We start from the raw sequence: 16,328 nt of genomic DNA, 5'->3' as shown, positions 1-16,328 counted from the left end.
AGAGAAGGACTTGGGCGTACTGGTGGGTGCAAGGTCGGACATGAGCCAGCAATGTGTGCTTGCAGCCCAGAAGCCAATGGTATCCTGGGCTGCATCACAAGGAGTGTGGGCAGCAGGTCAGGGAGGTGATTCTCCCCCTCTGCTCTGCTCTGATGAGACCCCCCTGCAGTACTGGTCCAGCTCTGGGTCCTCAGCACAGGACACACATGGACCTGCTGAAGAGGGGCCAGAGCAGCCACAGAAATGACCCGAAGCTGGAACAGCTCTGCTGGGAGGACAGGTTGAGAGAGTTGGAGGTGTTCAGCCTGGAGAAGAGAAGGCTCCAGGGAGACCTTATTGAGGTCTTTCTTTACTTAAAAGGGGCCTATAAGGAAGATGGGAAGAGAATTTTTAGAAGGGCCTGTTACAACTGGATGAAGGGTTTTAATGGTTTACAGGACAAAATGGTTTTAAAATAAAAGAGGGGACATTCAGGCTAGACATAAAGAATAATTTTTTTACAATGAGGGTGATAAAATACTGGAACATGTTGCTGAGAGAGGTGGTAAATTCCCTGTCCCTGGAGACATTCAAGGCCAGGCTGAATGGGGCTCTGAGCAACCTGAGGTAGTTCAAGATGTCCCTGTTCATGGCAGGGGAGTCAGACAAGATGACTTTCAAAGGTCCCTTCCAACCCAAACTGTTCTATGATTCTATGAGTTTATTAATGTTGATAGAGGCATTATTCCCTGCATTGGTATACATGGCACAGGCATCTTTGTGTGTGTGCAATGTATATGCATATGATCATTGGCAATATGTGCTCTGCCTCACTACCGGTTGGAACTGAGGACAGAACTACAGCTTCCTCATATCTGTTGGGCTGGGACAGGACAACTCCCCCATGTCCTGAAGACCACTGTATTCAGCTACCTCTAACACAAGGAAAAACATCCCATGGGACCTGTATGCTCTTTAAATGAGGTAAAAGCAGGAAGTCCAGTGGGTGTGCATATTCTGTTCATTTTGGAATACAACTTAAAAAGGTGCAACTGAGTAGAATGAGCCACTATCAAATAATCACAGAATGATGGGGATTGGAAGGGACCTCAAGAGATCATCCAGTCCAATCCCCTCACCAGAGCAGGAACATCCATATGAGGTTACACGTGAAGGTGTCCAGGTGGGTTTTGAATGTCTCCAGAGTAGGAGACTCCTCAATTTCCCTGAGCAGCCTGTTCCAGTGTTCTGTTACCCTTACTGAGAAGACATTTCTTCTCAAATTTAAGTGGAACCTCTTATGTTCCAGTTTGAACCCACTACCCCTCGTCCTACCATTGGTTGCCACCAAGAAGAGCCTGGCTCCATCCTTGTGACACTCACCCTGTATATACTTTTGTTACCACTAGAAGGTATCCACATCTATAGGAACACCACAGAAGGGTTGCAGTACCCATACTATGCATGGATGAGTCAATCTGGCCTTGCAAACACACCCGAAACAAGGCTCAAACTCACATCTCTGGGGCTGTGTTTGAATAAATTGGCTCACACTATGACTCCTTTCCCTTTGATTTCTGTTTCATGCACATTAATTCACTAATCCTCATACAGTCCTCCATGCAAGACATCTTAATGCTCTGCTCAAGCAAAAGCTAAATACATAATTTGGAACCCATAGTAATATGAAAAGGGCAAGGCAAAGCAAGAGCAAAACAATTCTACTTATGCAGTACATACGTCCATTAGGTAACTTCAGCATAAGCATGTGAATTCACCCCATTTCTCCAAGCATCCAACCCATTCTGCTTACGGTTCAGTTGGGAAAGAACACACTCAGCTAATATTCAGTTTATGTCTCAGTATTATGTAAATAGTAACTCAATACTTTAGCGAAGTAAAAAAAAAAAAAATCCTCATTTATATATATCTTTTATGCCAGGAGCAAAGCACGAGAGAGATTAAGGGCATAGGAGAAAACAGGGTGAGGACTTCAATTAAAAAGAGGTGCTGGCTTTTAGCTCTGAAGCTGAAAGTATTATGTACACACTTTTGTTACATCACTAAAAAGACTACAGGCTGACACCTTTAATTCAGTGTGTAATATGCACCAAAGTAGCCCCACTGACTTCTATTTATTTTTCTGTGGGACTCAGTCTTTGTGAAAGCCTGATGGGTTCAACATTATACAGTGTTGTTCAAATTCCAGAATCCTTGCACTGGAACTGAGGTTGCAATGAATCTCCAGTGGAGAAAACCATCATAACAGTAAAAAACAAACAAACAAACAAACAAAGTTATTTAGTGAAGCAGATTAAAAAAATAAAAACAAATCAATCAGGTATTGTGTGGTGTGTAGGTGGCTACTCAACCCAACATTGATCAAGTGATGACACAGGAAAAAAGTAATCCTCTAGTGTAAGACAAGTGACATTTGGAGTCAAGTTCTTAGTAATTTGCATTCATGGCTATACTAAAGCCTCAGTGAAGAACTTTGTTGTCTGGTGTATATCAGGATGCAGAAGTGAACTCACCTACTGCTGTACTGAATCTAAAAATCAGCAATTAAAAACCAGCCATAGACCAGTGATTTTCAAACAAGCCAGATGCTCATTTGCAAATTTAATTTTAATATTAATGACTGAACATTAAGAAACGGAAGAACATCACTGATCCTTAGATAAATCAAAATAAATAATAGCCAGCACATCTTCAACCATCAATAACCCTTTAAAGACCATGAAGGCCATGAGACAGTCACAGTCCGAAACATGACTGACCCAGTCTGCATTGACATATATAGTATTCAGCAAGGTAAAAGTGAATATTAAGTGGAGATACACCTCAGAAAGCTGGATTTGTCAACTAGTATTACACAGCAATACCACTTCTCATGTCAAGGTAATTTCCTGTACTAATTGGGAAACATATCCAGATAACCAGAGCATGAAAAAAATGACTGTGATTTGTATAGTATCATGGCATGTACAAGGGGTTGAAAAATAATGCAAGGTCTCAGATGTCCTCCAGCAATTACATCTAGGAAGGCTGTTTGCTTCCTCCTAAAGATATTCCTCTTGCATATTCAGTGCATATCTGGAGAACTCTGAGCAGGGCTACAGTCAGAGCACCCCCAAATCCCCTGATCTCAAGAGCAATTGTACATGCCAAATACTGGAATGATCAAACCACAGCAATATGAAAATCCAAACATTCCAGAGCAGACTCTCAAATATATCTTGTGGCCTACTGATAAGGGTAAAACTTTAATACCGATGGCAGGAGGTGAGGGCAGAGCTGGATGAGGTGCGACTAAACCTTTGTAGGAAATTATGCACATTATGGCTGTCTTGGAATACAGCAATTTAAGTAATCTGATTTTCTGTTTCCCTATCAGACTGCTGACGGTGTCACTGATCTGGACATGTGTGTCACACTTGTCCCTTCTAATGAGGTGACAACAGGGTTACATCTCCCCAGCAGACCAGTCCTGCTGCCTGAGCACAGGACTCAAGTCACATCCACAGCTGATGTGTCAAGATGATGCAGAAGAGTCAGGAGTAACAGACAGTGATATCAATCACTCCTATAGCACTTCTCTGCCTTTCACTTTCAACTAAAACCAAATTCATCCCTCACAACAAGATCCTTCACAACAGATGTGTAGACATATGAGTCACGAATGGCAGCCTCTAGACTAGTCTGCAGTTTCCTTCTTCAGAAGGTAAATAATCCCACAAGCTCTTAGAATCATAGAATGTGCTGAGTTGGAAGGGACCCACAAGGTTCATCAAGTCCAACTCCTGTCCCTGCACAGGACAACCCCACAGTTCACACCATGTGTCTGAGGACGTTGTCCAGTCTCTTCTTGAACACTGTCAGGCCTGGGGCCGGGACACCTCCCTCGGGAGCCTGTTCCAGTGTCCAGCACCCTCTGGGTGAAGAACCTTTTCCTAACGTCCAACCTGAACCTCCCATGACACATCTTCCTGCCATTGCCTTGTGTCCCTCATGGAACAGTTGAGCACAGACAACACATTCCTCAGATGGTGTTGGGTAAGTTTTCACTTCATTCTAGGTCGCAGCAGGACCTGCTACTCACAGGGGGTCCAGCCAGCCCGATTCCTGGCACGCCTCTGTCTCCTGGCTGCCCAGGGAGACCAGGAGGTCCCCTCTCCCCCTGAAACAAAGGAAGAAGTTAAAGGATTTGTGCAGTATTAAGAAAATGTGCCAAAATGCAACCAGGTTTTACAACAGAACATCACACTGATGCATCCTGACCTGATCCTGCCCACAGAGGAACGGTGTCAGGATGTGGCAGGGTAGGGAAATGGCACAGGTACTGTCACATCATGCCAAGAAAACTGTCCCTCTCCTTCACATGAGCCCCTGGCTACCTCTGTGGGCACTCACACAATGTCAAAGTGTGCCACAGCACATAAAGGAGAGGGAACACAGCCTCTACAAGTACTTTAATTTATTCTAGAGTACAGCATAGAATTTCCAGCAGTTGCAATTGCCTGTAGGGTATTAGGCATCTTGGCTCAGGGAAACACTAAGCACCATAATGCACTTTTCTTTGTGCTTCTATGGTAGATGGTTAACCTGCAAACATTCCTAAATATGGATTATTTATCTGGGAAGAAAAAATTAGGGGTGTTTGGTTACATCTTAATGTTCTCCTTTCCTTTACCAACATAGGACTACATGCAGAAATGCATGAATAATTTTTTGTAAAAAAAAACACAAACAATTCAACATTTCTATCGCTCTTTCTAGAGGACTGTGCTAAAAAAGGAGATACCTCCCTTCTAGAAAACGGGATTTTCTATAGTAAAACCTGCAGAGCACAGAAAACTACTTGAAACTGTTTAATGGATACTGTAGAGAGAGAGCTAAGAAATAATTCAGCCGAAAGACTGAAATTTAATGTCTGTTGTCTTGTTACAGGGAGAAATCAAACAAGATTTTTATGGATTGTATTGCAGTTGTGAGATTTGGTCTCACACTGGAAGTAGACTTATAGCAATGAATCTTATTGATGCTATTCCTTATTACACTATGCCCAGCTATATAGAAGCATGATAGAAAAATTGTTACCCATGGATTCTGTCCACCCCAAATTTGGTCTGCAATATCTCATAATTTTTTTCCCTTCCTTCCTTCTTTCCCTCCTTTCTCTTTTGTTCTTTCTTTCTCTCTCTCTTTCTTTCTTTCTCTCTCTCTCACTATTTCTCTCTTTCTTTCTCTTTTCAGCTGATGTTATATTACAAAGAAAAAATCCTGCAAGGACAGTGAGAGAAAGTGTATTCTGATTAGTTCAAACACTTCTGCAGATCTCTTATCTGTTATTTTATTCAAGAACGTAATTTCAATAGGAAAAGTTCAATAGTATTTTCCCATGCACAATTAAGATCCTTTCCATCTTGTGTTGATATTGAATAGAATATTTCATGAGATTTATTTTAGGGTTTTTTTTCTGACTTTTATATCAATTCTCAGTTTATTATTGAGTGTGTGTTCTGAACTGTCAAATATATATACAACAGAGTACAATGCCTTTATACAGAATGCAGCAAAACCAAAAGAAAACACTTCATGACAGTTTGGTTATTTCAAAACTGTGGGAGCTAGATTCATACTCCTATATTCATACTCTAGTTTCATGCTCCTATATTCCTACTTTTATCATTTACAGAATGTGTTTAAACATCCTGCTCTTCTTCCAATCCAGTTCAGGACACAGTCATTTCAAAGAGGAGACATTCTGGTGTATCTGATTGCAGACTCAAGCACAATCCAGATGTTCCCAGAAGCAAATGTTTTTTTGCTATTTTATTGCTTTCTCTATTAGTTGTGTATTTATAAGAGAATAAATATTAATTTCAGCTGACATTAGTGTCATTAACTTAACCAACTAGCTATTCTTAGCCTGAACTACAAAATAGGAGGACAAACCAGGACTATCTGGTCCCTTTAGAAAATAATTTATATCCACCTTGAGAAGTGAAGGAAATGAGTGCTATGACTGCTCTTTCAGGGGCTGACAGGTGGTCTCCAGAGCAGGTTGTCTTTTAGCTATGAAATGTCTCTCTTGCTGTATGAATTAAAGGTCCCAATCACAGTTTCCTTGAAAAAGTGGGCATTTAGTCTTTAGTCTGCGCTGAATTCACACAATGCTGGAAGAAATTTTCAATGTGGAAAGTGAACACAGCTAATTCATATCTCAATATTTGCATCTACAGACATATTGAAATAGTAAAATGAACCTCCTAGAAGCCTAGAAGTGTGTTTTTGAGTGAAACCTTCACAAACTCTATTTTCCAGTGAAAAACAGACCGTATTTTCACCACATCTTTTTCTCCAGTTCCAGTGATGGAGAGAAGTAGTCCATAATGAAGGTCATTCTCACCTTATGTCCAAAGGGTCCTGGCAAGCCTGGTGGGCCTCTTTGCCCCTAAAGTAACAGAAACAAAACCAGAAAACAGTCACCATGCAGCCCAACATAAGTTTGGACTTTAAAAGAGTCAAGGTAACAAACATCCCCACCACCACCCTCCATAGAATTTTAGAATAGCTTGGGTTAGAACAGACCTTTACAGCTCATCTTTTAGTGATAGCATGTAAGCAAATAAAATAATTTGATAATTTGATTAGAATTAAATGCTTATAGGGAACTACCATCAATATAAGCATTTTTGTGCTGGTCACAAGGACAACAGTTACTCCTTGTGGATGTCTCCATTTTTGATGGTCAGCAGGCAGAAAGGACTGAAGGGGGTTTAATGTTCACAAATACACCTTCAGTTCTCTCTGCCTTTTTGGATGCAGCACTGTCACCTGGAGAATTTTGCACAATCAGGCCTTCTGGGTCTTCAGTAGACAGCCTGCGAGCACTTGTGACAATGCAGCCTAACTACCAAAAATCCACCATTCTTCTGCAGAAGTCACGCTTGTCTACCTCATGTCGAGCTACTCAAGTGCAGAGTTTGCCAGCAGGACTTACCGGTTCTCCATCTTTACCCTTACCAGGCAAACCCGGCTCTCCAGCGGGACCTGGCTTACCAGTTGGCCCAGGCAAACCCACTTTTCCTTCTTTTCCAGGATCACCCTGTAAGAGACAATCCAGCAAAACTCTTAGCAGCCTACTGCAGACCATTCCTGGATCAGGTCTTTTGTTGGGACTGAAAGATATGTGTTTTTTCTAGCCTTCTAACCTGAATTTCTCTTGGTATCACAGGAAAGTCTCTTTAAAGAGGAGCCTTTTTCCTGCAGTCATTTCAAGGCATTTGTAATTTTCCTTAAGGAAAGCAAAATGAGACTTTGAAATGTTTTGGGAACCAACTATATGAGAGATCCCTTGGCCAACATATGACCCTGAGGTATATCTCAGTAATCTCGAAGATGATTTGATGGAAGGATCTACTCGAGCATGCAAAGATCAGCACTCCAGCATGCTGGGCACTGTGCAATGCATGAACAAATTATTATACAAACCCTTGACCTCAGAGAGCTCACAGCCTAGCTATGAGAGGAGGCATAACAGTCAGGCAAGGCAGGCAAAAGGTAAGCAAGAATGCACTGGAAAGCTGAACTAATGGTCCAATTACAACAGATTATCAAAAAAAGCAGAAATCTCAGTTTCCTAGCCATGAAAACTGTTTTTTCTTTCAGTTCTGGATTTGCAGTAGTCAACAGGGTGTACTTAAAACACCAAACTCCTGCTCTCATCAGGCAGTGAGGACAGTAGGAAATCATTGCAGTGACTTCACTGTATCCAGTTGTATCTCAGTGATTGTATTAGATAAATTATAAAGCTGCAACTGGGTGAAAATCTTACAGCAGGTATAATGGAGGAGGTCAGACAAGATGATCTAATGAGCCCATGTGCCTTAACCACCCACGATCCTACGAAATAATTTTCCAGTTCAGACTCCTTCTGTCTCAGGTTACTCAAAATGCTGGAAGAGGGAGAGGGAGAGGAAGAGGGAGGGGAAGAGGGAGAGGGAGAGGGAGAGGGAGAGGAGAGGAGAGGAGAGGAGAGGAGAGGAGAGGAGAGGAGAGGAGAGGAGAGGAGAGGAGAGGAGAGGAGAGGAGAGGAGAAGGGAGAGGAGAGGAGAGGAGAAGGGAGAGGAGAGGAGAAGGGAGGGGAGGGGAGAAGGGAGGGGAGGGGAGAAGGGAGGGGAAAGGGGAGAGGGGAAAGGAAAGAATCAATGAAAGAACATACTCACCTTTTCCCCTTTTTCTCCCTCTTTTCCTGGTAGTCCGGGGCCTCCAGGTACACCCTGGAGAGAAAAGCACTTTGAAGCTTAAAACTTTCTTTTTAGGCAGCATTTGATCCTGAAGCAAATGGATAGACCAGTGGTTTCAGTACAATCTATCTCTAGGATTAGTATCACTTTTAAATTTCTCCATACAGACAACCTGTAATCCAGAGAACACCACAGAAGAGTTGTATACCAAGTGCTTAAAGGAGCTGTTTTTGTTTTATTGGTTTTTTCAGTATAAAAAAGTTGAACAACAAAAGCAAAAACTGAGCTAATCCCAGATTTGTGCATTCTCTCTCTACCAATAACTATTCTATTTGTTCTGTGAAATCATCAGCAGTTCCTAATCCATTACCAACCGATCCTCAAATCATCACCTCTGTATCAGAGAATCCAAAAGTCTCACAGTCTTATTTTTTTATGGCTACTGCTCTCCAAAGCTACACTTTGGAAAACATAGCTATGTTCATTTTACCCTCTATCTCAGCTTTCAATCATTTTCATGTCCTGGCGTATCTCATAGGGTTCCTTGTCAAAATATAGATGATTTAGAGCTCCAAATTAAATACTGTAATTTTCTAATTCACCAAAACACATTATGAAGTGGCAGTCCATTTTAAGATGTGAAATGATGTCTTGGCACCGGTAAGATTGGATTGACCTCTTCACAGGGTGGTTGCAATCATTATTTTCCTTTTTACACCAATAAAAATTATTTCCAACTGTATTAATTTTTATAGGTAATATATTGGTATTACTGGCATAGGAGTTTGCTTAAAGGAATATGAAATTGGAAAAGGTCTTAATTTTCAATATCACTTTCAGTTTGAAATTAAATTGCTACACTAATGGAATTAAAATATACGTATCTTAACAATTAGTAGAAAGACAACTTAAGATTTCTTAGATTGCCCAGGTGACAAACTCTGCCTTAATGAGCCCTCTATTCTAAACCACCATGTCTGAACACATTATAACCTGGGATTTATCTGCTGTTTTCCACTTAATTCAGGGTAAACCCAGCTAAAACCCAGGCACTAGAAAGAAAATTACAGTGGTGGGGCAGGGAGCAGAGTTGGAGCATTTCATGTTTGCAAAAAAGTCTTTGGGCTATCACACACAACATACTAATGGTGATGAACATCTACCAAGGCAAGGAGGACACTGCATTGCTTTCAAAGCTCTGACTGTAGGATCAAATACTTAGATGTTTTCATAATAAAAATAGGAGAATACCATGGAATTTTTATATCAAGAAGTCATGTTTTCAAAAGGAAATGACAAATGAGAATGAGGTAAAGGAAATAAAACCAGAGAGACAATAAACATTGCAATTTTCCTCTAGAAGAGCTGGCACTAAAAATTGCTTTTGACAGTTTGGTGAGGGATGAAAAAACTCCATGCCTCTCTCTTGCTACAAATGAATGTGAGAACATGTTTCATGGATATACCATTTCCAGGTGCTTCCAGATATTTAAATTCAACCATTAAAAAAGTGTAATGAAACACAGCCTCTTGAACCTGATAGCAAACATTATGGAAGGGAAAATTAAACATATTAAAGAAATCAGGACAGAGATAGGAACACAAATCCACTGGTGCACACATACCACATTTCCTGGCAAGCCTCTTGGACCTGGAGGCCCTGCTGGTCCAGTCACACCCTGTTTCAAGAAAATGAAGAGTGTGTGCATATGCATTTCACAACTTGTACCACCATAGGAACACAATGTTCCAAGTGAGGCTGGAGTTTGTATCAGACAGTGTTATTCAACAAAGCAAAAAATAGCATTTTTGTGAAACACTTTGTTGTGAAAAGCAGCATGAAACAATACAAAATGAATGAAGACTCTCTTTGGGAGCTTAAAATTACTTCCATCAAAATAAATCCTAAATCTAGTTGAGATATAGGAAGAAAAGTCTAGGTCTGAAACATCAAGAGAACAGAGGAAAGTATGTTGATTTATCATAAAATAAATATCAAGGTCAACAAAATATGCTTTGTTGACAATTCTACCTTTCTCTACTCTGGGGAACAAAACCTGAAAACACTCATTTGCACTAAATAGACGAACAGCACAAACCACTCAGAGTGTTATAGTTCTGAATTGCAGGTCTTTGCTGTCTGCAAGTAAAAACTTTTTAGGGTGGAAAATCCCATGTGTGTTCCCAAAAAATGCATGGGGGATGAGAGGACATATATTTGGGGATTTACGTCCCCTTAGAGATGTACAGTTTGGGTTACCAGGCGGTATTTAGACATATTTCTTTATACTTGACCATATCCGGTTGCTACCTCTGGAGTTTCTCGTCACTGGCCATGGTTCACTTGTCATCAGAGCTTTGCAACAAAAAGGATTTCTTTTAGCATGCCTAATCCATTTAGGGCTAAATGAGTCAGACTGTCTAAAAACATCTGCATCAGCAGACTGAAATAATCTATCTAACTTGGAGCAGAGTACAGAGAAATCCCTTCTACTGGAAGCGCTGGGCAGTAATATCTTGCAGAAGAACAATGCAAACAGTTGGGAGATGATGAAAATCTTCCAAAGCACAAAGTGAGTGTCTATCTGTTGCCTTTGGCTCACTAAAATGGAATTAAAGTTTTCCTCATTTCTGTGTTATTTACAGTCACTGGTCTACGAGCCAATAGAAACATTTGGAGCAGTGGCAGCCTGTGAAAAGATGGGGAAAAAAAAGGTACCAGCATATGGCTGCATTTCCATATCATTAACATCCTCTAAGGCACCAGGCTATACAAAGAAATAAAATCAATGGTGAGTTTGGTGGGAGGGGGACGTTTCCTAACTTTTTTCTTTCTCTTTCTTCCCAAAAAGATTGAGGATTCTTTCAGCCAGGAGTCAAAGGGAGCTGGGGACAGGGAAATCAGAGTTTAGGTCAAAGCACTGCTGGGAACAACATCTAAGCACAAGCCCAAGAAGGAAAACCATGAACACAAAGGTGGAAGAATAAATTTCAGTTAGTAGGATGCTTAGTTTGGATTTCCTATTCCCTCCTTCTCCCAGATATAAACATCCTCTCTCTCAATCATTATTTCAAATAGTTTTTCAGTCTTCCTTCTCTGTTTGCAGAGGACATATGTGGCCTTTGATTCAGCCATGAAGGGCTTATATGCTCTCACAATAATAAATTGAATCCTTTGCTGTTCTTTAGCACACAGTCAGAAAACAGCAGCCCTCCCTACAACACATGCCTCAAGAAAGTGTTATGTGACAATTCCTCTGGTGACGAGCCTGTATTAAAGAAAACAGAATTGACTAAGAAGCCTAAAACCAACAATGATCAAAAACTAATTCAGGCTGCTGATGAGAAGCGAGCTCCCTGCACCAGTTGGCTGCCCAGGCTTGGCTGATATCGCAGTGCAGTAACAAGCTCTGCCTGCATCTCACCCAGAAAACAGGGAATTTTGTTAAAGAAGAGACTTGGCCAGCAAAAGATGCACAATTTAGAGCTGGGCTGACTGGGGCATTGATCTGTTTGGTGCAGCTGTGCCTGTTTGCCCACAAGCAGCGACTCTTCCAGCTGCAGTTTAGGATGTGCCACAAGCCCCAGCAGCCTGGGATTGTGAATCTGCAAGGCATTGAATTCAGAGTCCCTTCAGGGAAAAATGCTGCAAGGGAAACAGTTACTCACAGGCTCTCCAGGGGCTCCAGCTTCGCCTTGGGCTCCTTTCTGTCCCTTTGTGCCCTGTGCGGAAAGAAGAGAGATACCAGCTGATTAGCGATGGGACGAGACTGCCTGCCAGACAAAAAGACTTCAGGATGCTTGAACATGCACACTGGGCAAGGGCTTTCATTAGTCAAGTCACAGAGCGGTTTAACGGCTGAGGAAATGGCTCCCGGTTCTCTGTGCAGTGAGAAAATGAAATATAAAAATAAACCCTGAAGACATAAGAAGAATTACTAATGACTGATCAGCTCAGAGGCTGTTTCTCAGCACAAGATGCTGAAGGTTGCAGGCATTAATCTGGGTGAAAATTCCTTCCTAGCCTTAGGCCTACCAGTTACTTCATTTTCAGCTCAACTCTGATGGTCTCCCTGCACAGAGGAAATTTTGCCTGCAGTTCTGAAATACAAACAGCAGTCATCTAGAAATGGTCAAAACAAATCATAGTGCAGAGAGTTCGTCCCAGTCCTGCTTACCGTGTAGCCCTTTCTGAAGGATTTTGGCAGGACAGGGTCTACTCACTGGATAGTCCCTCATTTAGCAGATGTCAGTTAAAATTTGCATGTTATTACTATTTTTTTCATAATGCTAAAACTGCAGTTAAACTGTTTTAACTTTTGATACCCAAGTAATAGCTTGAGCACAGCACAGATGATGGCAGGGTGAACATCCTCCCATGTTGACATGAAAACATACCTTGGTCTTGACTGTAAATAATATATGTGAGCCAAGAAATTTTCAGAAGATAATTGAGACTATAAAAACATTTTATGTGAGCCATAGTGCATTCAAGGTCAAAAGGACTGGGGTTGAATCTGAATACTCTGCCATGTTCTGCCAAAGTGCTGCCATGACTTATCTGCGAGACTTGTGGTTTAGTGACATCAATACAAGATGCCCTCCTGAAGGATCCTGAAGTTGGAAGGAGTCTCTCAGGCAACACTGATCATGCTGTAGAGATACCATGTTTCTGCTGCAATTTTTCTCATGTTTTTCTGATGTCTAATATAAATAAATACATCTGCAGAAGTCCCTGGGCTTACAACAATGAAGATAGGGAAATGGGCTGTTGGTGTACAGGGGAAGAATTATTTACAGTGATATGGACCTTGAAAACACCACTCTCTGGTCATGTCAAAAATTTTCTTCAAGGCTGGACCCTCTTACCGGTACTCCTGCAGGTCCTGGGACACCTTGTTCACCTGGGACCCCAGGTAATCCCTGAAAAAACAAAGGGAGATGTGAAGGATCTGAAGGAAACTGCTCCTTTCTTCTCCAGAGCAGAAGGAGATGTTTCTCCTTCCTCCCACTGGAATACAAAAGGGTGTTTTTCACAGGGGCTGTGACTGCACAGGATTCTGTCTCTCCTAGGGGCTCCACCCAGAACAAGAGCAGTCCAGAATACAAATGAAGTAGCCAAATTCACAATTTATCTGAGCCACATCACTTCAAAACCTCTTAATAAACCAGGTACAACCTCATTGTCAGCCATGTTCTGTCTAGCAAACTCCGTAGTCCTCTGTTCAGCCACTAAGGCCCAAAGCTATAAATTAAGTGCTTAAATTCATGTAGTCATGTAGCTTCCCCTACAGTCACTACAAAGCCAAGCACCACTATTTCTGATGAGAGAAGCATCTCAGCTGCAGAAGGATCTTGTCCCACCTTCTCCCTCCAAAACAGGCAGTTCTCATGTCCTGTTCCCGCTAAAGTTCAAAACAACTGAAGCAACGCTTGGCTGTGCTTACAGGTTCTCCGCTTGTTCCTTGATCTCCTTTCTCCCCTTTCGGTCCAGGTTCACCCTGGAAAACAACAACAAAGAGAGAAATAAAAGCTATTTCTGTGGCTGCATGTCACACCAGTCCTGTTTTCTAAAAGGATTCTTTCAATCAGATATCCATTTCTAAGGTACAGTAGCTTCCTCAAAGGATTTTAAGGTCAATGAATCAAAATCATAATATCACACAGTAAGATTTGGAGATCTTTGTGTAGACTTCTTGGACTGTTATGATAATAATTGCAAAAATGTTCAGTTTTTAAAATGAACATATTTTCTTCATAGAGAACGGCAGTTAAAGGATTTATCATTCAAAAAATTGATGAATTCAGCTCTAATGTATTGAAAGGTCAGATGATATGACCAAGAGCAAAAACGCCAGCACCACAACACTGCTTCTTTGCAGGACCACAGACCTAAAGACACCCTACAACTGGGAAAATTATCGCACATGTAGACAATTCTAGTTATGTTTATAACAGAAGAGCATTCAGGGTCTCATCTCAACACCTTCAGTGATGTGTACTCAGCAGCTTTTCCTGATCTCTAGCTCTGTTAACATCTCCATACATCCATGCAACTTCCCCTCCCTCCTGCAATGTCAGTACATTATTTCATGCACCACAATCACTGACTAATAGGATTAATTTATTCCTGTTCTTCCTCCTTACAGTGAATTGAAGATGCTTTCAGAAAGAAATTCATCAGCTTTGTTCTGAGCTCCAGAACAATAATCAATAAGTCCATATTTCTGCTTTTTATATAGCAAAAAGAACAGCACACAATTATGGAAATAGCTGGAATAAACCAGGCAGTACATGAATACTCATATTGGTATGCTTATATGAACATATGTATTCAGGCAACAGCAATCATTACTTATTCATTGTTTATCATACAAGGTGTTTCAGTTATGCAATCAAGGAAAAGCAAGAACATCAGTGATTTAAGCTACAGACACAAGGAATACTGATCAGTCAAAATGCAGAGCCCAAGACAAATCAGCTTGAATTTATTTGCATCAGCTATTTGCCAATCATTTCTGCAACACCTGGGAATTCAAAGTCCGTTTGCAAATGACTCTTTAACAGACAAAATAAATATAACTGCATAAATATTACTTAATATCTGTATTTATTATGCATTATGGATACATATAATCATCTGTGATAAATAATAGGAGGAATTTTATTCTACAGGTAGCACCTTGTTAGATCAACTTTTAATCAGATAGTCCCTTATGCCATCTAGTGGCCTTCAGAAAGATAACGGGACCTCCTAAGCAAATGGTCCTATGCAACAAACCTGTATGGTTGTGCCTGGAAGACGTTTTCACAGAATCACAAAATCCCAGAATGTCAGGGATTGGAAGGGACCTGGAAAGCTCATCCAGTGCAATCCCCCCATGGAGCAGGAACACCCAGCTGAGGTTCCACAGGAAGGTGTCCAGGCGGGTTTGAATGTCTGCAGAGAAGGAGACTCCACAACCTCCCTGGGCAGCCTGGGCCAGGCTCTGCCACCCTCACCATGAACAAGTTGCTTCTCAGATTTAAGTGGAACCTCTTGTGTTCCAATTTGAACCCATTACCCCTTGTCCTAACATTGGTTGTCACTGAGAAGAGCCTGGCTCCATCCTCCTGACACTCACCCTTTAGATATTTGTAAACATGAATGAGGTCACCTCTCAGTCTCCTCTTCTCCAAGCTCCAGAGCCCCAGCTCCCTCAGCCTTTCCTCACACGGGAGATGCTCCACTCCCTTCAGCATCTTTGTTGCCCTGCGCTGGACTCTCTCCAGCAGTTCCCTGTCCTTCTGGAACTGAGGGGCCACAACTGGACACAATATTCCAGGTGTGGTCTCCCCAGGGCAGAGCAGAGGGGCAGGAGAACCTCTCTGACCTACTGACCACCCCCTTCTAACCCACCCCAGGTACCATTGGCCTTCCTGGCCACAAGGGCCCAGTGCTGGCTCATGGTCATCCTGCTGTCCCCAGGACCCCCATGTCCCTTTCCCCTACACTGCTCTCTAATAGGTCATTCCCCAACTTATACTGGAACCTGAGGCTGTTCCTACTCAGATGCAAAACTCTACACAGTCCCTTGTTATATTTCATTAATTTTTTCCCCGTTTAATGCTTAATGACATCTAAAGCTCTGAAACCTTTTGAGAGAGTGGAGCAACATAACACAGACATACAGCAATAAATCTGCAGGCAGGGATGGTGTTACTAAGTGGAAATAAAGGCACTTATTACCAGGTAAAACAAGACTGAAAAGGGAAGAAGTTACTCAACAGGCAAAGAGAGGAAGAGAGGAAGCTTTTTTAATATTCTCTGTTCTCCCAGGTTTTACTTGACATATAACTTGCATGTTGACACAAAATTACTGTCTAATGTCAGGCACAAACATGGATAGAGGCAGCATTTCTTAACCCACCCGCAAATCTGCTTGCAAGTTCTTCCAAATTTGCCAAACCCACAACTATCTGCCTTAACTGTTAACAGCGTGTTAGTGCTGCCTGTTGGGGAGACCTCTGCCCCCGGCAGCTGGACTTAATCCACTGCCACCCACTCCTTTCCTACAGTTCAATGGACAGAAATGATGTGGTGACAGCCAACAGCTG

The 16,328-nt window shown here is 41.7% G+C and overlaps 1 protein-coding gene across 3 annotated transcripts in view; it reads right to left on the bottom strand.

Moving 5' to 3' along the window:
• Positions 1 to 16,328, bottom strand: part of COL22A1 (collagen type XXII alpha 1 chain) — a 232,188-nt gene that overhangs the window by 40,082 nt on the left and 175,778 nt on the right. For all 3 annotated transcript variants that reach the window (XM_071803774.1, XM_065831575.2, XM_071803775.1), the window contains exons 34-41: positions 13,679 to 13,732; positions 13,101 to 13,154; positions 11,901 to 11,954; positions 9,857 to 9,910; positions 8,211 to 8,264; positions 6,986 to 7,090; positions 6,392 to 6,436; positions 4,082 to 4,159 (exon numbers count right to left, since the gene is read on the bottom strand). In XM_071803774.1, the coding sequence (XP_071659875.1) occupies positions 4,082 to 4,159; positions 6,392 to 6,436; positions 6,986 to 7,090; positions 8,211 to 8,264; positions 9,857 to 9,910; positions 11,901 to 11,954; positions 13,101 to 13,154; positions 13,679 to 13,732 (498 nt within the window). The remainder of the gene's footprint in view (positions 1 to 4,081; positions 4,160 to 6,391; positions 6,437 to 6,985; positions 7,091 to 8,210; positions 8,265 to 9,856; positions 9,911 to 11,900; positions 11,955 to 13,100; positions 13,155 to 13,678; positions 13,733 to 16,328) is intronic.

This window comes from Patagioenas fasciata, chromosome 2, assembly GCF_037038585.1.
Source record: "Patagioenas fasciata isolate bPatFas1 chromosome 2, bPatFas1.hap1, whole genome shotgun sequence".
In the NCBI taxonomy this organism is placed as follows: domain Eukaryota; kingdom Metazoa; phylum Chordata; class Aves; order Columbiformes; family Columbidae; genus Patagioenas; species Patagioenas fasciata.
The sequence above is the reverse complement of the archived record's forward strand: the minus strand, read 5'-3'. Positions and strand labels throughout refer to the sequence as shown.